The following is a 24,426-nucleotide window of genomic DNA, read 5'->3' on the forward strand; positions in this document are numbered from 1 at the left end:
GTTAGTTTAACTACAAATTTTAATTTAAGTAATAAAAAAAAATGGATTAACGGGTATTATAAAGTTCTGCAATGGTTGCCTTTAAAATATTACAATAATTCACATAAATTGATTTTGAAATAATTTATTAAACAAAATGTTATTTAATGGTATGAACACGGCTGGATACTTTGGAACATATTTTAGATGTTCCACACTGTCTGCAACACGTTCCAGGGGAATGGAAAGGGATATTTGACAAAAATAACTGATCTAAGTGACATTTTAAATATGACAAATAATTCTATGATAATAAAAAAATTAATTTGTCTAAAAATGTATTAAAGAAAAAAATGTGATAATAGTAATCGAAGAATATTGACAACGCGTCTACATTTCTTTAGCTAAATCCATATTATTAACGATAATGTTAAAATTATCAATAAAAATCAAGACTTTTTTAATCTTAATTAAATTATTAAGTAAATAGGAAAACTAGAAGGGCAAAAAGAGATGTCAATAATACGACCACAAAATAAAAATTTATCGAAGGAGTAATAATCAAAGACGGAATGATGCACAAACCGATAAGACGTTTTCAAGTCGACATATAAAGCTGGTGATATATTTTATGCAACAATTTCATCACTTTTCTGTTATCGTTTATATAAATATGAAATAAATTTGCTAGTTATTAAAATAAGTATTCATAGTAATAATAATAATATCAATTGAAAGTTCATTAAACATTAAATTATTATTTTTAATAACATTTTAATTAAAAATTTTAAGTATTCAACTAAATTAAAATAAACTAAACAATAGAAATTAAAAACAAAAAATAACAATAAAAAAAAAAGACTTATTTATCGACATCTTTCCTGATCGTGAAAATGTAATTATAATTTTTGCAAACGGTTTAAACTCGATAAAGGGATATGATATTAAACTTTAATATTTACATTTACATCGACTGTTGTTACATTGTTATTGGCAATAATTCTTTTATGAGAAAAAGTTCCAAAGTTATGATAAAAGTTTTTAAGCAATTACCATTGCTTATTATAACTACTTTTTATTACAGCGAATACTTTGATGAATAAAATCTGCTGTTTAAAATCAATTTAAAAAGGTAGCGAAATATATTTTAGTATTAATAAAATATATCGATTTTTAGTACTTTGAAAAACTTTCGGTTCTCCAATAAAAAAATAAAAAACTTAAAAGGTAACTTATATTGAACGAACAGAGCAATGTCGAAAATTATCAATATTTTTATTAGTTAGGGTGGTATTTTATTAAAGGCATTATTGTTGTTATTTTTTCTGATGGAGGATGTCACGTTTTTGATTCCTAATCATACGTGATAGATGCAAGGGCACTTTACCCTCTCTGTGCAACTCTCTCTTTACAAATTTTCAACCCTATAAAACTGTCCATTGACAGCTATTGATGTGTGAAATTTCCACCTACTCACTCTAGTTTCCTATACGTACGTGCCATTTACTCCAGTATAAAATATAATATAAAAAAATATTAAGTATAGCTCTATACTTAATTTTGAAAAACACAATTCGCGTTCACACATTGTTAAGTCGTTTAATGTACACTTATTGTCATTATAAATCACAATGTGGTGAAGGTACTAAGGTAAGGGCGCAGCGTGGAAGTACATTTTATTTTTTATTTTCTTCCTTTTTTTTTTTTGAATGAATTATTTGAGAAAATAATAACTGAAAAAAAAATCTGAAATATTAGAAAAACATAAAAAAAACAGTTTTTCTGCTAATTACAAACGTTTAAAAAATTCTAAATAATGCAAAAACTATTTCTTTTTGCATAGAAGCATTTGATATTTTTTTCAGATTTTTAAGTGCTTATTTTTTGCCATTTTTCGGTAATCTCAATTGGAGGTCTTATTTTTTTCGAAATAAACTAAAAACAGCATAGTCCATAATGGAATAGAAATTCAAGCGTTTTAACAAATTAAAAATGGTTTATTTCCTTAATAATATACCCGGAACAAAAAAAAAAAGAAATTGTAAAGAAAACGGTTAATTCTAACTTAAATATAATTTTAACTTTGATAATATAATATTATAGCCTTTATTAAATAAACGCGATTTTTTAAAGCGTAATTTATGGGCGTATTAAAATAAGTTTTCTTATTTGAATGTACGTTCAACTTTAAACAAATTTATTTTAAAATATGTCGACCACTTTATTAGGTACAAAATAGTTTTGAAATTTTCATAAAATACTCGCTCACAGCTCACACATAACCTAAAAATTTACGAAGATCAAAGTGTAATTTTCCCAGTCTTTTATTTTTATTTTTATTTACACAAAAAAAATGTTGACAACAGCTCTTTAAAGAAATCCTATACGATATATTCTTGCTCTAGATCTACCTTTAGTCTAATTTTCAGACCTTAAGTCCTAAGACTACACCTAAAACACTATAGACAATTTTTTTTTGGATGTCAACGTTTATTGATAATAATAATCTGTGTAAGAATATTTCACAAGAATTTGGAACTAATTCGACTATTTTTTTAGATATTATATACATTTAAAAAAAATTGATTTATGTTTTTTTGATTTTTTTAATATTTAACCCATTGAGCTATTCAGGTAAGTTTTTTTGATTATTAACTGCTACATAAAGAAATCAGTTCAGCGGCTAAGTAGGTCCAAGCACAAAAAAATAAAATTACATCATTTTAAAAACAATATTTTCTCAGCAACGAAGCTAAAAAAACAGCAATATTCCAAAAGGTTAAAATTATAATATGAAATCGTATACACAAATGTATTTTGTATGTCATACGTTTTATGTGTGTACAAGCGTTATTACGTTTTGTTAATTCTCTAATATACTAAGCATATAATACCTATACAATAAAGGTTAAAAACATAAATTATGCGTTCAATATTATAAATATGCTACAACAGCGCATATTATAATATTATGAACTTTTATTTGATTTAGTACAACGCGCTATATTATAATAAATGATACAACCTGGATGAACAGCCGAGGACCATTGAACGATTAAATCCCCTATTTGTATTGAGACCCCTGATATTATATATGTAATTCCATTGTTAACGTTATTAGGTTATGCACGGTGTCGGTGATCACGTGCAGTAAAACGAACAAGAAATTTTGATTGACTTCCGTTTTTAAATAGGGTGATTTTATATTCGTATTAAAGGGTCAACGTGGTTATAATTATTATGTAAGCGAATGGACCATAAAATGTATATAAATACCACTTTTTTTTATTAAAAAAATTCAAAACGTTTTGTTCGTTGATATTTTTGCTACAGACTTAATTAAATGCATAGTTCTTTTATTTTTTTTAAAAACGTAATTACAATAATAAAAAATTCCATACAGGGAATCATTAAAAAGTATAAGACATCAATAAAAAATGTATTTTTCTCGTCTACCTAATTACTAAGTTTACTAATGTTTACTAATTAAGAAAAATGTTCTTACTGAAACTCAGCTAATACAAATATTTTAACAAGGTAGGTGTTAATGGCGAGACACATAAATTCGAAACCGACTGCTGTTAAGAAAATAAAAGTTGCAATCGACCAACATCCATTAATACAACCGCAACGTATATTTTTCATCGAAACGACTTATAATACAGTTTGCCATTATGGCATTTGGTTTCTAATAACGTTTTAAACTGTTCGAGACATATCGTGTTATTTTCCACAATACACAGAGAGAAAAATATTGTAAAAAAAAGTAAATAAATAAAAAAGAAAAATTTTTTTTTTAATGCAGACGCGTTCACGGCGGTGGAATAAAAAAAACTATACACATAATAATATATTGCAGGACAACAGAAGAAATCAATGGGTTATTAAAACGTTTACCCCCTTTGGTTTAACAAACACTGCTAAGCCGAACAATGAATTTTTCCCGAATAACCATACTGTCGTGTCCATCACTTGCAGCAGTAGCAATTTGAACGGCGAGCAGACTTTTGCTAATTATCCAAAGATGGCTCACGCTGAGCTGTTCATTCGGTATAATGCGACCTCCGTTGTAGGGCTCATCATCGGGTAATATTCGTCGGTTCCGGGCTGTTATATACAAATAAACTGTATAAACAGCATCGTAAACGAGGGAGAGACGACCATCGTTCAGCAGCAGACATGCCATTTACCGGATGCTGATCACGGTGATTGCAAATTGCACTGATAATAATTATTATTGTACAAAAGAGTCACAACCCCTGCTGAAGACTTGCACAGGAGTCGTTTTCGATAAAAATCTAATCGCTTTACCGAGCTCGATCACACCTAAATTTACTGCAAACCCGCGGTATGGGAATTGGGTAATGAAAACCAAATGAATCCAAGCCCGTTTGTTGTACCCTGACCTGATATAACTGTCAATAACTCACACATCGCTTCTGCACATCCATACTCGTCTAAATAAATAAATAATTGAATTGAAAGTGATTTATAAAAAGAAGTTCTGCATTGAAACAAAACTTTATATTACAATAAACTATCAGCCCGAGCCGAAAAATAGGTTGTCATAATGTCAATAGATAGTTTTTTGAATATTTTAAAATTTGTTTATAACAACGTTCTTTTCGGTCAGAATATAATATTTTATAAATATTATTTACAAAATGCGAATAGAAAAGGGGGGCTGAAGTTCCTTCCTTATGTAATTAAATTGTATGCATAAGTGTATTTTTTTTTTTTTACTATGCATACATTAAATCTATGGCTATCGCTTCTTTGTATTTAAAGTGCATTTTTGTTCTAGGCCTTTCTTTTTTTATTCCTAGATGCGCACCAGATAAAATATTTTAATAATCAATAGCAGTACATATTATCAAAATAATAATAATAATGATATTGAAACAAAATGTTGTAAATTATTTTATTTGTATATTTGAGTATTGAATTTTCAGCCTAAAATTTATCGTAAAATATTTTTAAATTATTTAACAAATTCTCTAATAAAACATTTTGAAAAAAAGTATTTCTCTAGATGTATTACAACTTACAAAATTAGTTGGGTTTTGTCTGGAGAAATTGGTTTCTTAATTTTATTTGTTGGATTACAAGTTATTTGGGCTTCTATTAAGTTTAACACATAGTTAAACTGATACCAGTTTAATCTAAAAAAACTCTCAAAACTTCGTTTAGTCTTCCCATAAGTGTTTCTCAGTTAGTATATTAAAAAATCCCTCACTTTTCCTGGCTTGGAACATTTGGGTTATTAATTTTTTACATAAGTGATGTAGAACAGCTTACTCCTCGTCAATTTCTTGTAAAAATATTATAGATAGTAACATTTTATGGCACCGACATTACCGAAACGACAACCGATTTTTTTTTTATCATACATACCAGGGTCTCATGACCTAATCTAAACGGTCTGATCGTGCGTTTTCTCGAGTGGGTAACGCGTTGTATTGTGTAACAACATTAACAGTTATGCTTCACAATAATAGGTGTGTGTATATTATGTTTTATTGCAACAGTGAAACGTCAGCGCGGTTTTGCCGCATGAGCTCCTGGTACATGTTAGTTATTCATCATCTCGCCGGGACTTAAACGGGACACTACAGGGAACGTGGCACACTGTGCATTGTTCACTATGCGATCCTGGTGAATTTGATACAATAAAACGACGAGCAAGGCAGAACGTGCCATTTCCAATGTAAAAAATCTATAAAATATAAAATAATAATATAATAATAACATACAGAAAAATATAATTGTAATATCATTGTAATTCGCCCCCCTCCCCTCGGTAACAAGATTGATAGAGATTAAGCTTGCTAACGTGTTTAATTAGTTTTTTTAAATAAAAAATAATGTATTGAACAATTTTGACCGGCCAGTTACTTTTGAAATTTAGAAATTTTAAAGTAAAACTTGGAACTGGAATTGGAGTGCGCCGTGCGGTTGGGTAAATGCGCCCAGAAAAAAACAATAATACAATCCCACCGTCCGCTTAACTCTTTAGGTAACTTAGTTAGGTTATTTATGTCTCCGATGGCTTCTGACTGAAATTTATATTGTATACTGAATTTGGTGTTATTGATAAATTTCCATTATTTGTACGCTGAATCCAGTGCGATAGTAAAATAGTAATTCTGCCTTCTACTGATCAATAATCTACAAATAGTAATAATAACAAACGATATTAGTATTCTCATCTATTGCCAGGCCTAACTGTAAGCTTTATCAGACAGCTCCTTCATATTATATTGTCAAGTTATTATTTATCAATTATTCAGTGTTTATTAATGATATATATTTTTTACATCATTAGTTCATAAATATTTTATAATAATGATTTTGGAAAATTCTAAAAATCAACGTAGGCGGCAATGGAACGTAAAGCGATTGCCGCATACGTTCCTGGTACGCGTTGTGTTTCATACACCTTGGCAGCTTGCCTGGAAGTAATAAATGGACAAAAATTAACTCTAGTCATATTATCATACTGTGTGTGTGTGTGTACACGAGTAGAGAGCATGCGACCCTGTTAAACTACGAGCAACAGAACCTAGCATTACAACAGTGTGTTCAACAACCATAGAGAATAAATGTGAAAGATATATGTGAAACAGCTCTAGGGGTAGTAACAGGACTATATAGGGTTCATATAGGACGCATTAATTAAATTACTATTCAATCAGATTAGTAATCCGTTTAGTTTGAGTATACATTATAAATGACTCTTGTGATTACCTTATTAGCCAGTTTTGTAACTGCGCATATAATGCGAAAAATTCAGTTAAAAAATAGAAGTATAGAAAGAGCTTCCACCCCTTCTGTGTGAAAGGGTTTTTATATATTTGTTTACCTTGTCGACATATTATTATATTGATAACTAAAGAATATCTCACACGAGTTTTGAAGTAATTAGACTATTTTTTTATTTTTTGCCCAACCTAACCTAACCTCTCAGTTACAATTTCGTATCTATAGACTGAAATGAAGTACCTAATGAAGTAATCGGTTCTGCGGTTTAGAAAATATCGTGGATCCTTACAAAAAAAAAAAAATATATAACAAAACCTTATCAGATCCACGTTGAAGCCAATACAAAATAATATACTACTACTATCGGATTCGCTAATAGACCAGCTTTCAAGTGAATAAGTACTCAACTTTGACATTTTTTTATGAAATTTCTTTTTAAAAAATCATAATCTTTCCCTCGACCGAATGAGACATTGGATCATAAACATCAAACATCGGCCTTACACAATCATCTGATTCAGCCCAATCCCTCTAAACCCCTTGTCTCTCCCTGCTTCACTTGTACCGCCAATCTCCACCCGCTTTCCATTTTTCCGACCTCCCCCTCCACTCCCCTTTTATGTAAATCCAAGGAACACATCACAATTTTTTTTCTACGCTATAAACATTCATACGCAATAATATTCTCGGACAGAGTGTGCAAACAAGCTTGTATATTATTGTAGGTATAGCTGTGCTAAGTTCCGCCAAAGTCGTTTTATTAAACGACACATTTGGCGTTAAGCAAATAGAACAGGAATCCGCGTTTTTATGATGACAAAATGGAAACCGCAGTACTTAATAAGCTATAGTAGACGATATTATACTTATACGTTATAAGAGCGATGAGACCGTCATTTTGATGCTGCGAAATCCGTTTTAAATTGAAACCCTCGACCCCCCGCCGAGTATACGAGCATATCAAGGCAGATGTGGTTATTGGTTTTCTATGCACACATAAAAAAAAATATATATATACTTACCGATAGTTTGTAAATATACGAACGACTGTACAAAGTCAATCAAACGTTCTCAATGACGAATATACTTTTTTTTTCCTTTTAAGGCCAATGCAAAATCGAAAAGCTATTGTTTTTACAATACTCGATATGCGCCTATAAGTTTTCTTTTTATTTGCATTGGTTCGAATTATATATACGCCCACCAAAGAATAGATTAAATACATTTAGGTATCACAATTATAAAACCTATATAAAAACATAGAAAATACAACTGTCTAAATACAGCAAACCGGGTGATTAATTAAGACTTGGACACTCGTTTTATCTCTTAAAACAATTATTGCATTTTTTTTTTTTTATAAACTTACTAAATATTTTACTTTTTTAGTATTTTCCAGGGCTCCATTAACTTTTCAAACTTAAACGGTAGAGTATATTTGTTGTAAATGTTGATTGGTCGAAACCCAATGTTTTGGATAGTTATTTTTAAACTTTAATAACTTCAAAAATTAAATTTATACTCAAAAAGTTAAGTTGATAGAACCCTGGAAAAAAATCAATATTTGAATGTTATCTAATGTTGACAGTTCTAATTGTAGAAGCGTCATGTAATATTATGATAAAACTTAATTTGATAAAAATCAACTTCATAAATAAAGTTATCTGTTTTTAAACCCGTTAAAAATATCAATTAGAATGAAATTAAACGTCATTAAACTTACATTCACAAGCATATTATTAAAAATGTTAAATAGCAAAGTGGTATATGTAATTCAAAATCTAATTTTTACTTTTATCTAATAATTTTATACTCATGTAACCTTTAAAGAGTACTAATATAAAGAGATGCATCGACTTTATTTTTAATTATACTATCTTTTATGCTACAGTGAAGTAAAGAAAAAGGGCTAAAACCAGTATGATCACACGAAAGGAAAATAATAGTCTTCATTGTTGATCGGTTAGTACTCTATTTGTAATAATAAGTTTTACCTCTTACCTTAAAATCATAGAGTAAAAAAATAAAATAATATGAGCGGTCGTTCTTTTTCTCACCAATGTTAACAAACTGATGCGCAAACCGTAGGTATATATTTTTCAGTGCCAATGTTTTCGATGATAAAAATGCAGAACAATAAATTGTAGAAAGGGTTGTTTGTTTTATATTATCAGTTATTTTTTTTTTTTTTTGTCAAGTTTCCCATCTGGTTATTCTGTGTTAATACTACGTACCATATGCCATCCCTATAGAAGACGTTAGGAAGAGACTGTATCGATCTCGGCGTTATTTTGTAGAAATTTATAAATAATTTAATCGCCATTCGACGGTTTTCGCGTTAAACATTTCTCGCCGAAGATTTTTTTCCACCGTAAGCCGATCGCCGGTTATTGAAAATTGCCGTAAGTGGCCAGAGGACCAGAGGCCGGGGGTTGAAGTGAAAGGAAGTATGCGCTAGACGAGACGGAAAAGGAAAGGATGTGTAGAGTGTATAATATATATATATATATATATATTTATGTATACCGGGTGGCGTGTTTGCTTTTTTCTCGAACGACTAGCGCGCGCGGTTTTCTATCGAATAAAAGATGAAGAAGTTTTAATAAACGAATGGTTTAAGGGTTTAACGGCGGCGAGTTGATGAAAAAAGAATACAAAATATATAGTCGCCGGTGAGGTTTCATTAAAGTTTACACGGCAGAGGATATAGGCCCCTGGGTTGCTGTGTACATAAACTCTCAGATTCAATAAGTAGTATATACCCTCCGCCATCGCCGTGCCCGCCGACTTGCTGCAGTGTATATATACATATATACATACAGTATATTATACAGTACACACACACACACACTCACAAGGTTTTCAGTCCATTTTATATTGCACTCGGGGAGGGGGAGGGGTGGTTCGGCAAATGATTCGTCTTGATGCGGCTTATATCCGTCTCTTCGCTCTTCTTATTCCCAATTGCCTTTCATACTGTTTATATACACCGCGGTTACCGGACCAGACACCGTTAAACCAAACACCTCCGGGGCAGAAACCCCCCCCCCCTTGATCTCGCCAGCAAAACTTTATTAGATTTATATTTGCTGCCAAACGACACTAGCACACACACACACACACACACACACACGTCCACACATCAGATTAACGGTCGTTTTGTGTCAATTATGTTCGGTATTCTTATTTATTTTCCGTGTTGACCCGGAGGATTCCCATATAACGTCCAGCACGCGCAAACCTAATCCGAATCGGTTGGAAGCTATTTTTGTAATGTTTGTCCAAAAGTCTCCTAACCAGAGTTTGCGAAAATGTAATGTGTTATAAATAACGAAAATAAAAAACTAAAAACAGTAACAATATCGTATTAGATAACTATGTAAAAAAAAAAATCAGCCTAGCACTGTGATGTCGGTGGGAGCGGCGAAGATCAAAGGTCTACATAGGAATTATTTTAACTGAATGTGATAAAATCATTTTCGAACAAACGCTTCGTTTTTTTAAATAGTTAAATAAATATTTGTTTGATTTTATTATTTGAACATTTAATAAAAATCATTTTTTATTATTATTTAGATTAGAGGTCCCTATTACACGTGTATTCGATTACACGTGAAACACGTGTAATTAACATACACGTGTAATTATAAATACACGTGTATTCAAAAAAATTTATTTTTGTTATTAATTTTAGTTTTACGTTTAATATCACGTCTGTTTAATCATACGAACTCAAACACAAGCATAATTGTGTAAATACGTTAACTCAAACTAAAATGTTTAACAAAATAAATTTGTTTAAATACACGTGTATTTGTAATTACACGTGTATGTTAATTACACGGGGTGTGTGTACACGTGTATATAAATTACACGTTTAAAATCACAGGCACTAATTTAGATAATATTTTAATTTAAAAACTATATGACATAAAAATGATTGAAAGTTTATTTTCAATATGTATACATTGTATATTTATTGTTTGATTTTGTTCCAATGACAATTTATTATTTGTATTTTTTCATAGTTAAAAAAAAACCTATTTAATATTTGAGTTTTTATTTAAATAAATAGCCTCTGCCTCTTGGTACATCACTAATAAAAATGTACACAAAGACATCAAAATACCTACACTTAACCAGTTAGCTGAATTTCACTTTTTAAATTTTCATTCTAATCTATAACCTCTCACACTAATCTCCTAACAGAGCAACTATCCTCGGTCACATTTACTCAATGTACATAATGTAGTTATGATTTGATGGTAAATACATTGTGTTTAATAAAAAACAAGATTATTCGAATAAATCTCAATGAGAATTTTCACATTTCTGGGTTATAATATTCGGCGGTTCGGCCGTTCGGCGCTGGTCCAACTGACGCGGAAAACTTGAATTTAGCCGACGGTGTGCTACTTAGCGAAACGCATACTTAGCGGAGCCGGGCGGTGGAAAAAAAAAACATAGGCAGGTACAATAATTGAACGGACCCCTTTATTAACAAAGTTACCGCGGGCGCCGAGGGGCGGCGGCAACGGGGCGGAGATTCTGGCGAGAATATCGTCCTCAAAGAGAAACAATAATTGTGCGCGACACTCCGGCGAGAATTGATATTAATAAACGCACCTGAACGAACCCCCAACCCTACTAACGATCTCTCTCCCCCCCCCCCTATCATCCCGTTAAATTATTAATAACGAGTTAAAAGTGACGACGTACCTTGTTTGCGACAGTTTACGACGCCCAGGCCGAAAGGGTTAAGGAGTATCATCCGTCTTGGAAAGGGTTAGGAATACGAACAGAACACGTGAGTCGTGTAATGAGTTTCCATCGGCATTGTCGGCATTCGGGTGTTCTGCCGATTGAGTTTGTGCAGTCGTCCTTGGGTGTTTCATCATAATGCCGGCAAGCCGGTTTCGGTTTCCCAAAGAGAGATTATTAGCGTTTTTGAACTTTGATCGAAACTTTACGACAATCGGACTTGCACACCCGTGTATATTATTAATGCGAATATATTAATATTATAACGTTATTTCGCCGTGATGTAGCACATTATGGCTGTCGGGTATATACATATATATATATATATATGTATGTATAACTATTGCCAAAAAGCGAACAATCATCCGAGTACACCTACACGATAAATACAAAGCAGCAATTCCTGTCTGTATTATATTATACAGCCGGAACAGAGACGATTTTGACAATAGCTGTAACTCGAAGTCACTGCGAATGTGTCGCGGTTGTAATGAATAAATTATAATCCGCATACTCTATATATATATATATATATATATGTGTGTGTGTGTGTGTGCGTGTAATACAATATTATCAGGTATGTCACATGGTCGTTTACAAGACTTGTTACAAATCATTCAGTCGAACGCATCACTTGTGTTTATTTGCATTTTGAAACGACAATCCTTGAAACGCACATTTCCTCGAAGAAAATGGGATTAAAATATTGCGATTTTATTAAAAAACAATGATTTTATCGTTTCGTTTCAAAACGTACTATATTTTTCGATATTTTCAAAAAAAAAAAATAATAGTGCGTTGAACACTAATAAATATTATGCGAAACGTCCGTTTTCAAAAAGGTTGAGCATTATTCGAATTATACTTGCTTATCTATAGAAAGCGATAAATTCAAAGTTATTTTTTAATTATTCATTTACTATTCGATTGCTTTTGATAATGAATAAACAAATTACTTTTCAGTAAGATCAAAGACCGTCCATTGTGTGAAGTTAAGGAACGAGTATCCTTACTTATTTACCCGTTTACTCGATTTATACATTCGACTTACACGTTTACTCGTTTAATCAGTTTATTTACTCGTTTACTCGACTCATTTACTCGTTTATTCGGATTTTATTTTCTTAATTTAAAAAAAAAATCATTTAAGTATGGTAATTAAAACGAAAAAAAAAATGTTTGTTGCTAACTTTAAGAGCTTGTTGTGAATAGGAAATTAAACAAAATGATTACCTTTAACATAAGATAATATTATACAGGTAGATCCGATTTAATACTCATGCGGTATAATGATTTTAATTGGAAACAATCTGTGTTACATCTTATAAAAGCTTAATTTTCAACATTCTATTAAACTATAATATAATATAGCAAGTTGATTGATAGCAGCTCGTTAGCAAAGAGCTTGTCAAGAAAATTAAAAATATGAATTTAAAAAAATTAAAAAAATAATTATTTCAGTTTTTACAATTAAAAGAATTATCAATTTTAGCTAAATTATTCTTTAGCCACGCATATCTCTGAAACCGATGAATAGATTTTGTTTTTTAGAGTCTTATTAAAATCACATTTGTACGTAGAAGTGCAATGAAGAGTTTCAGAACTTTACTGACGTAGTTCATAACATAAACAAATTCCCTCCTCTCCTAAATTTCCATACATTTTAAAACAATAGCTAATTAGTATAAAATATATTTTAAATAATTCTCCAAAAATTAAAAATCAAGAAAGTCTATATTATACATGAAACTTAAATCTATATTTGAATCGGTCATTTCAAAAACGACATAAGTCACGGATTTTTCAAAAATGACTTTTTGTCAAATTTGATAATTATATACATAGTTACGTATTCTGAACAAAAATTTCATTTTTCAGATTCGTGACATTGTCAGAAATATTTATTTTATTTTAAAAATGTTACCAGTTTGTGCAATAATTTAATAGCATTTCTGTGTTTATTTATTTTATTTTATTTCTTGACCTAATTTCTATATAATACATTTCAGTCAAGTATGTCTTATCTCAATTTAATAAATTACGGTCAAAGTTAGACTATTTAAAACTATGGGTTATGAATATCAGAAACCCTATAAATAAATTAGTAAATAGGTGTAAATGCAAAATAAGTTGAATTTCTGGAGTTATGAAGTTTTTTGTGGCTAGTGTATAATTTCAATTTTGTGACTTGTGCCGTTTTTGAAATTACCGATTCAATTGAATTATGACTTTTTTTTATCAAATGTGTAGATAAAAAAAAAACACAATAAACAAAATCATATATCTTTTTTTTTTTTTTTGGTACAATTACCTATTTAAAGGTTAATAGAAAACTATAAAAAAACATAGTACCATTTTTAATACATAATAATATATATTATTATGATAAAGTCTTTAGGCTTAAAAAATAAATCACCAGATTATGTTTTTCTTTTGGATTTGAGGAAACTTAACTCATTAACTATAGCTTCATAGTCTAGAATAGATTATAGTTTCATGATAATAATAAGTAACGACAATAAATAACCATCGCAATTAGGCTTATTTATAATAATAAGAAAAAGTTATAGTTTGTTACATAAATATTTGTATACCTATACCTATATATAAAAATGAATTCCTGTCTGTTTGTCTGTCCTTTATGCATTAGTACACCATTCATCCGATCGCCATGAAACTTTGGGAAGTTGTTGAGTACACTCCTGCAAACCTAACTGGCATAGTACTTTTCGAAAATTCCACCCCTAAGGGTGGCCTCAAGCACTTGTACTTTGTACTTTAAATACGAAATATTATGTTTGTAACCATGGTAACCCAAAATAAACACTTAGTTTGTAACCATGGTAACCACGGTACTCGAGCATATTGTAGGTGATGATTAAAGGAACAGGCTGATTCTATGTACCACGATTCTGGGCAAGCTTTTAACTGTTGGAACGTGATCTGGGACTGGGGACTGGGATCCTTGAGTAAGAGGAGGACATAATAACAGAAAAAAGTGTCACATAAACGCTGTCACGCTGTTATCTGATAAGAGATTAGAGATGAGGGATGGGGGTGGAGATAGGTATGAAGGTGGGGTTGAGGGTGGGAATGGGAATTATTTTACTCAGCCCTGGCAGACTAAATCTCGGGCAACGCCGGGTCCGGACAGTTTGTATATCTTTATATATATATTTCTTCTGTCCGTGTATAAGTATGGAAACTCCTCCTAAACGGCTGGGCAGATTTTTTTATGAAATTTTGTGTGCGTGATTAAGTTGATTCGAGAAAGGTTTGATTCACAATTTGATCCGATAGAACATGTTTTTAATTTTTAATTAATAATGATTTTCAATAGTATCAATAGTTATCAATACATCTCTATGGTTTTTCATACCACAAGGATACAGTGATCCGATCAGCTGATTGTGTGTCTAATACACAAATACACGGGCAACGCCGGGTCGGGGCAGCTTGTATATATATACATTAAAAAAATATATAAATACACATTATATATGTAGATATATATTTTTAAATATTTCACAAAAAAAATGTCTATTCCTACTTGCTGCAAAGAAGAAGTAATATGGAAATGAGCGCCTAAACTAACGCGAAAATGTGTGGTCTTGATATTATGTACTCCCCGCAGTATTTCCATTACTATCAAAACCGCTTGAAAGTTTAATGTTAAATAGACTAAAACCATATCTAAGCGAGATCCTTCAGTTAAAATTGGGTAGGTATTAAGAATTACCACTCCACATGTGAACATCTGCTACAGGCTACAATAGCCGCGTTCGTTGATGTAACTCAACCGTTTGATAAGGTCTGGTTATGACGGAATACGGATTAGTACACAAATTAAAATCATTAGCTAAATACTTATTTTTTTCGCCAAATAAATCGCCTCGATAAATCATACATGATCTATTTATATATAATTTATACAACATCTATTATCTTAGTTAATTTCAAATTTATTTAAAATACATTTTCATAAATAATAAATTAAATTAAATTAAATAACTTAAAATTGTAGTTATTATTTATACCAAATAGTATTAAAGTCAATTCTTTAGTTAAAAAAATTTAAAGAAACGTAACTTATCGAATAAATCAGTAAACCAGTAAAAAATTAAGTAAACAAATCAAGTATATTATAAAATAGTATAAGCTATAATAGCAGTTTTTTTTTTAGTATGTATTTAAAAAAAACGTGGAATGAAATTTGAAATGTAGTATGCAATTTTATGGGTCGGCTGTAAAGGTAGAAATCGAACATTATATTTTTGGGATGATGCCCGTTAAAAAAAAAAATAGTATTATTACTCATCAAAGTGGTTCCTAGTAGTAGTTACAATTTGTAGGAGGGTATTTTATTTATTTTTTTTTTATGTGAAAGAACAGCGCATAAGTATCTGGCCTCATGATTCAAAATGTCTGAACCTGTATAATATTATTGATTTTAGTTACTCGTTTACGTTTTAAAGGATATGTATAATCACTGCCCTCGTATATGTTGCTTTTTGATGGTATTAATTGTATTATTATTATTATTGTCCACGATATTACATTATAAGGAGCGCAAGACACGTGGGAAGGGCGATGTGTCCAATAGGATTGGCCATCACGGCAACGCATCCGCCCTCCGGGCTAATCCTTCCCTGAGTCAAAGGCGTTACGGAAGGGTGGTCGGGGGTTGATTTTCGCGGTCCCTTCAGTCACCCGACAAGCCATGTGTCATTCAGTCGTCGCGAACACAACACAAGGCCAACACACAGTCGGAGAAAATATATTTTGAGACGTTTTTCGTTCAAGTCTCTTGGGCAGTTTACTGTTGGACCATGGATACAACAAAGTCGACGAGAAACGTGTACAGTATAGATCAAATACTGGCCACGAATCATTCCACGAAAAAAACCGGTAAGTCCAATTTTTGTAAATTCAATCGGTGTTGTCCACGCGTAGGGCAAACTTTATGATTATAAAAAATTACCAAAAAAAAAATGTATCCACATTCAATTAATCAGTCATCGAAGGAGAAATAAATATAGTTGAATCACAATAAATGTGATAAAGAATCGAAATGGTTTTTTAAATAGTAAAAAAAAAAACAGTTCATACTTCAACCGCTAGGAAGAGTAAAACAAAAATAAGTAAAGTACAATTGTAATTAAAAAACTTAAATTTCTCTCCTGTAAAATTATCACTCTGTGTATACATTTTAGAATTAAGCCATTGGTGTACACATAATATATATAAACATTTATAGTCATATTAACTAAATAAATAGTTAGGCCAACTAAATGTATAGTTGATTCAACTTTGCATTTGTACTTCATGCATTTTTCACTCTTTTGAATGGTTGAAATATGGATTTTTTTTACCACTTAAAAAATACATTGCAATTCATTATCACATATAACTGTCGACTCTTTTTGACCAAACATTTATTTACAACATTTTTTTATTGAAACCTTCAATGTACAAGACTATTTATTGGACCTTTTAATATTTGAGTTTAACTAATTTACTTAAGAATAATCGGATATTATCTAAAAAACGATATTAGTAAGAGTTACCGTTAGTTAAAAATAAAATAATTTGCTATCATACCATATACTATAACCTGATTATTGTGAACCTATATTATTAATTCCAGAACGTTTAGTGTTAGCCGACTGATCTGTGAGCTAGACAAAGAGCTCAGGAAGGTTTTCCTCCTCCTCCTATCTACTAATAATACCAAATTAAATATTATTATTATTACTTAAAAAAACAATATTATTAACGACAAATATATTATTTGAATTGAGTATAATTTGGCCATCGTGTTGTTGGTACTTAAAGTACTTAGAAATAAATACAGGCACGAATATCAAATCGGTTATTATTATTACTTATTTTGTATTATGACCCTTTTGTTTAATAAGAAATAACACAAACTTAAAGTAATATTAACTTGTTTCTTTATTGTCTCAAAGCGAGTAAGCTACAAAATACTTGAAATATAATTGAAGGGTTATTGTATAGTACATTATATAAGTAGATTAGGTGTAATTTACTGCTTGAAACCATTATAAAACAAAGAAGGAGATTATTATTATCATTGTAATAAAACTAAAAATTAAACTGCATCAAAACCCGGACAGGACGTTATTGTAAAATTTCAATAATGTATGCTAAGTACCTACACTTAATTATAATCATATAATATATCATCGAGGTAAATAGAGATGGAGTGAATACTGGATATTGTTATACAATAGTTTATCACGAACCAATTGTTATTGTTTATAGCATAATTATCTTACAATAGTGGAACTAAAGTATTTGCCCGCCAAAATATAAAATCACTTTCTAATAAACGCTTCGGCGCGATTTTGAAGATGGTTTCAGTATTAAATATCGATGAATATCATTGTAAAAATGTGTTTAAAGTTACATTTTTTGGTATAAGGGTGAATACGATTAGGTTTGATAATCTGACTTCCCTAATAATTCGTTGCCATCGCCAATAGCCAAAATCGAGAACATATTGACAATAATTGATCCAATCATACGTATCAATCTAGAAATTTACTACTGTCAAATAACCTAACCTAACCTAACCTGGCCTTTCTTGTTTTTTGGTTTTTCTTTAATAAAAAAATAATTTGGGTACAGACTTTTGAGAACATTTTATATTTTATAGCTCCACTATGGATTTACACTATATTTAGTCAAATTAGCAGACCTTAAGTTATAAAGTTCTCTGGGTAAAGCAAATTATAACGTTATTCGTAGTTTACGTTCATGAACATAATTTTGAACTGAACAAATAAATAACGGTTAACGGAACCCTGGTACTATGTCTAGATAATGTTGCATACAATTTTGAATGTTCTTAAAAAAGTCATAGCACTCAAAATTTCTGGGTGCTATTTTCGATTACGAAGTGGAAGGGTTGGACTTTTTACACTTTTGTCCCAATAGGGTACCTTGGTTTAGCGGTTTGGAAAAGATCGTGGGTTCAGATACACAAAAAAAGTTAAATAATTGTAAAAACAAATTTTCAGCTCCGCGCCGAAGTTAAATATAGTAAAATTACATAATATTTTATAATTGAAATTTGTTGAAATTTCCCTCAACCGAGAGCTGTTAATCGGATTGCGTTTGTTTTTTGACATTATCGTTTTTGGGGAATCAAACAATACTGGCTCGGGGGTTTATGCCCGGAAGGGATGTGTATAAATAAATACACATATTACATTTAATGTTTGGCCGTCAAGTGGTACACACACCGGTTCCTACAACGGCTGATTGGTGTACAAAACGGATGCGTTGTAGTTTTTTTTTTTTTTTTACTATATCTGTTGCACACTCCGGGCAACCGTACTCACATTATGAATGTTAAAAACGACAACCGTCTAGATTTCGCGTGTGTTGTACGCGATTTGCAAAACCGAACATCCGTAAGCCGATTATAATATACATATTATCATTATTATTATTATTATTATCATACATTATTCTACACACACGGGGAACGGCATTATATTATATAATCAACGCTCAATAACAAAAACCGTGTAAGCCGCTTAGCGCCCGTTGCAAAGCTCGCGTGCCCGGGACTTATATTCGTAATTAGGTTCGCACACACACACACACACACATGATGACTACTTAAAATCGTTTATACCTACGCTATAATATAGGGGCGGTCGGAGTCGGGGTTGGGGTTTGGGCGGTCTTAATTTTTAGTAATACATGCGCACGCCTCCCCTCCCCTCGTTCTATCCCACCCCCGACCCTTTAACCCTACTCATAACCGCCCCGTGTGCTGAGGTTTGCTACTAAATAATTATAACGATTTCCGAGTGAGGCGAAATTACCGGCAATCAGTGTCCGCGCCGAGACACCTGGCTCCTGCTTGTCGTTCAGACTGCAGCCAGGATACAAGGCGTCGAGGGGTATAAGATTATCTAATGGGTGTAATGTCGCACTCAGAAAGAGTTCGTTGAAAGTTAAATTATTTGTAACAAAACCGTGAGCGAGCAAGTGTTTCAATCCAGTTTTGATCCAGTCGTAGATCTCATTCGACCGTTGTGTCCGAATCGAATACATGAAGACGCGAACGAATTTCGATCATTCTTCTTCTTCGCCTTATTATTCCGTGCAATCTGTATGCAACTCCGTATCTTGTTTCTGCTACCGTGAAACCATTTTTAAACTACATAATATGACCGTTCCCAATTATTACGCCCGACCTATTCATTCCAGCTCAACTAACTTATTTCAGTTACATCAGTTTTCCTTCATCTATTTTTTCTATACGCTGGCCTCACTACAGCCTTATGAAAATGTTCTCTACGCTCTAAATGGTACCTTTTTGGCACAAAACACATCTGCATTGCCTTTTTCCGTCTCATCCAACTATACACTTTATTCCGCTCATCACATCTTCGATTAACTTCCATAATTGATACCGAATAATTTCGATTTGTCTGCTCTATTTACCACTTGCTCTCCAAACAAAACACAGTTCCTCTAACTCATTTTAAAACCTCGTCTTTACTAAATCGGACTTCGGAGTTAAACCGAGATGAACAAACCCCGGGATGTGTTCCACTCTTTAAGTACTGTGACGTATTCATCCATTGCGATGGCATGTACGGTATACATCGTATAGAAAAAAGGTCGAAGGGGTTTAATCGAACCTGTCAAACACATTCCATAACTTCCGGAATTCTCCTGGATTGAAATCCTCCAGAATTTTCGGTGGAATTTCTAGCGGTCGCTTTAGTTGATTGTCGTTTGTTCAGCAATGATCGTTGTGATTTATAACTCATAAAACATTGTTTGCGCAGACCACACGGGAATGCGGTGCCAGTCTAAGCTGGATGCCTTGTACGCCGTCAGTGGTGCTGACACGTCTGTTCATCACGTGGACGACAACGACGACGAAAAACCGAGGAAAGTGCGCCGGAGCAGAACAACGTTTACCACGTATCAGCTGCATCAATTGGAACGAGCTTTCGAGAAAACCCAGTACCCGGACGTGTTCACCAGAGAGGAATTAGCCTTGAGACTGGATCTCAGCGAAGCCAGAGTACAGGTGAGAATGCAAATACACAGCTCAGTTTTTCTATTTAATACAATCTCAGGCGTGGCCGGCAGCATATTGATTCAAACGACCGATTTCATGTGTGATTCCCGCCGTCAACAGAGGTACCCTTGCCATAGTTCACCATCCGCTCGTCTGTAAACTATAACACCTCTTTTGATGACGATGGGAATTCCGCGGCAACCCGATCGCCTTGTGTATAGCACCGCTTATCAGTAAATCTTAAAATCGACGCTGGTAGAATGAGAGTAGAATTATTTGAATTTTGATCTCCTGTAAAATGTCAGTAAACCGCGCACCCATATCCTTTCGATTCGCCTACCTCGAGTGATAAGGTTGTCGGTTAAACGAATTAAAACTCAAAGTACCAGCCCAGACTAGTCTGCCAATCGCCCCCAGGTTGCTGTGTAGTCGGCAACGTTAATCGGGATAATTATATCTTGAATTTCCGTTCGTCTTGTTGTATTCATAATATATATATTAACAGTTGGGCGCTCAACAGCTCTATACGAGAGACTTAAACGTAATTTCTAAAGCCGTTTAAAACAATGGATGCGGATTAATAGATTTTCATTCGAGTATAGCCGCACAAAAACACCGCGCGCTAATTGTGGAACACTTAGCGGTTAGCTGGCTGAGAGCTCGCACAAAGACCCCGGAGAATACCAAAAGAGCGAAAGAGAGGAATTTAAAAAAAAGAAAAGAAAAAAAAGAAGGCTACAAAATTTCTATCCTTTTAATTTTTGTACTCACTCTCTTTCTTTCTTTCTCTCTCTCTCTCTCTCTCTCTCGTTCATTAGACTTGTGCCCTAGACACTCCGGCTGCCGATTGTCTCGCGCTTTTTAAACGATTCAATAAACCAATTGAGATGGACTCGAAACCGGAGCGCACGAGCTGCTGCCGACGATAATGAATTACAAGTTAATTGGGGTGCAATTTCTCTCGACAACCGATTTAACATCTCTCTAATTTCCTAACGATCATTTAAGTGCATTGTTCGTGCGTACGAGGGGAGTCCCATTGTGTGTTTCCCAACACACACACACACACCCTCGGCGCGCACAATCAACCCCAATCGGTCGTCCAAATAGAGCATTAACCCTCCCCGCCACCCCGTCCACCCCCTCACACCCCTCTTGACTATTTGCCTCCGACCCCCTTGCCGGATAATGGTCTCCGGGTGCCGAAACTTCCACCGGTTATTAAACTCCCGTTTTGAGTGTATTGTCAATATTTTAACCTAGCCAATAAAAAAAGGATTTCCTCCGGCTGCCCTTCTTTTTTTCATTTTTTTTTTTTTCCAAGCACACGCGCCGCTAATCCAAACTAAATTAATTATTCGCCTAATACACGTACACGATAAACAATCTATATTAAGCGTCTTTGATGTTCGTCATAATCGATTAATCAAAAAAAAAAATCCTATTACAGTAATCCCGCCAACGTGATAATTAATTAAAATTGTTTACACGAAGACAATTCGTTAATGTGTGTCGTTTTAAATGCTTGCATTAGGTATGGTTCCAAAACCGTCGAGCCAAATGGAGAAAACGAGAGAAATCAATGGGAAGAGAAACCAATCCGCCGTACTTGCCAGAACACTCGAGTAAGATATTTTTAAAAAATATTAATCAATTGTTTTAAAAAGCGTCCTAATGTGGTGTCTATTGCTTTTTATCTAACGTCGGTGCTGATGTTTAAACAAGAAAAGAGTGCATGACATTGAAACATGAAATTTTACACTAACCATAAGCGATTTAATTTACTACAGAAATTAAACTTAATTTCATCTAATTTTTGGGATCTAGTATATTTATAGCCTACCTTTAAACATATTTCAATAAATTTAATTTAAAGACTAATTTAATGGCTAATCTAATGGGGTTGGAGGGTTGTACAACCAACCCCTTCCATGTATAAAATAAGCAACCATAACACAGACCTAAACTTGCGCAAACCTGTGTATTTTTTTTTTTCACAAAATAATAATAGTAAAAATACCTTGATTATCAGTAAATACCAATAACAGCAGTTAAGAAGTCCATAATACTAAGAGTAATACATCTGGAAAAAAATAAACGTAACACAATAGAACAATGTTTTTAACTAATAATTAATCATAACTAAAAAAAACACAGAAATTATTGCACAGACTCGTGTATTTTTTTTCAATCACACTTCACAATGGTATAAGTTACCATTTAGGTTTAAAAAGCTGATATTACTGTGGATAAAGTTAAAAATGTGAATATTGACTAATATTGTAAAACAACATAAACCTAAAAGTGTTACCATAAAAGTGTTTCTCCAAAATGAAAAACTATAAAATTGCAATTGTTTTAACAGAAAGTGTCTTATCCTTAATGAATCACTCTGTATACACACATTTCAGTTATAATCATTTTTGTGTAATTACAGTGTTCAGAGGCGAGTGTTTGCCGCAACCCGGACTGGCGGGTCCGTTGCCGTTCTTATCTCCAGAACAGTTTTGGCCGAACATAGTGTTCAACCCGGCGGCGGCGTCGGCATTTCTCCTGGGTTTGCCGTGGCACGCCCATCCTTACCAGTCGACCGTGCACAAGGCGCTTTCCCAGCGGATGGCCGTCGGCCAATGGTCCATCCAAACGTCGTCTCCCGAACCGCACAGCCCGTCGTCATCTTCGTCCAGTCCTGTTCCCCGGTCGCCGAGGGTCCCGGAACCGGTCGACATCGAATCTACCGGTGACGACGCGGCGGAACAGGACAGACGGCAATCGCCGCCCGTTCGACGGTCCTGTTCGCCACCAGTGGCCACAGTGTTCGCCGACAAAGAAGTCCCTTGTTAACTCGACGGCTGGTGTACGACTTACCACAATAACCAGTTATGTTATGTATTGTGTACAGAATTATTTGTCAAATAATTATATTATATTTATTGTTTTTTTTTTAATCAAAAATCCAGCCGATCATAATTATTTGTTGTGCACAAATTTATGTTTTGTAAAAAGGTACATAATACGTGTAAATAAATAGTTTTTATAAAAAAAAAATTAATGATTAGTTGTTGACAAAAACATTGCGAACAATCAGACAGATCACAGCCATGTATTGTAAAATTAAAATTAAAATAATTTAAAATCAAATGTAATCAATCATCAATGTAATAGGAATGTAGATAATAACTTACCTTACTAAATTACCTGGTGTAATTTCATTCAATGTCAATATTTATAATTTAAATTTATCATAATTCATAACCCTATATATAAGTGAATAATAATTTATAAAAAAAAATTATTGAAATTCTTAATCCTGTGTTTGAGAACTACTAAAAAATAAAGTTTAATATTACTTATAATAAAATTGTGACTTTTTTATGTATGTATAAATACCTACACTAAAATATATTAAACCGTTTTTATAAATAGCTTCTTTCATGGCCGTTCTTAACAGGTTGGCTTTACAATTAAGTTGTAATTATATAATTAACTTACAATTATCAATCTAGTAGATTTAGTATTGTTGAATTATGCATAATTTTTTTTTTAATGCCGTAGAGAATAGCCATTCATAATATTTTAAATGTTATTATATTCTCATATATCTAGTATAATAATTTATTAGCATTGACAATAAATTTTAACTTATGTAATATTGTGCCTATAACTTATTTATTTGTACAAATGTTTATTGTATGAATAAACAAAACAACAATTGACAACTGCTATTATTCATTTTTAATAAATCATAATGCAATGTTGCACAGATGACGTATAAGTGTACTTTTTTTGTAATATAAAAACGACGATTGAAAGTAGGTACACAATAATTATTATACTGCTATTTATATATT

At 32.5% G+C, this 24,426-nt stretch overlaps 2 protein-coding genes across 2 annotated transcripts in view; both read left to right on the forward strand.

The window, feature by feature from the left end:
- The window catches only part of LOC126837403 (trans-1,2-dihydrobenzene-1,2-diol dehydrogenase-like), a 284,532-nt gene that overhangs the window by 254,080 nt on the left and 6,026 nt on the right, over nt 1-24,426 (forward strand). The window lies entirely within an intron of this gene.
- On the forward strand, nt 16,226-23,825 carry LOC126837406 (retinal homeobox protein Rx1-like). The gene is made up of 4 exons (XM_050571319.1): nt 16,226-16,410; nt 20,337-20,584; nt 22,110-22,200; nt 23,013-23,825. Exons 1-4 carry the CDS (start codon nt 16,332-16,334, stop codon nt 23,417-23,419), a joined length of 825 nt encoding a protein of 274 aa, XP_050427276.1. The 5' UTR covers nt 16,226-16,331; the 3' UTR covers nt 23,420-23,825.

Source organism: Adelges cooleyi, unplaced genomic scaffold, assembly GCF_023614345.1.
Source record: "Adelges cooleyi isolate 19-005CV unplaced genomic scaffold, UGA_ACOO_1.1 ACOO_flye_CR_arks_rails_tigmint_CR_PRNA_248, whole genome shotgun sequence".
NCBI classification, from domain to species: domain Eukaryota; kingdom Metazoa; phylum Arthropoda; class Insecta; order Hemiptera; family Adelgidae; genus Adelges; species Adelges cooleyi.

What these genes read in the sequence shown, in the direction of transcription:
- LOC126837406 (XM_050571319.1), top strand. Translation starts at nt 16,332, where the DNA reads ATGGATACAACAAAGTCGACGAGAAACGTGTACAGTATAGATCAAATA. An exon ending in TCATTCCACGAAAAAAACCG is followed by an intron (nt 16,411 to 20,336) that starts GTAAGTCCAATT and finishes TTGTTTGCGCAG; the next exon opens with ACCACACGGGAATGCGGTGC. An exon ending in GTACTTGCCAGAACACTCGA is followed by an intron (nt 22,201 to 23,012) that starts GTAAGATATTTT and finishes GTGTAATTACAG; the next exon opens with TGTTCAGAGGCGAGTGTTTG.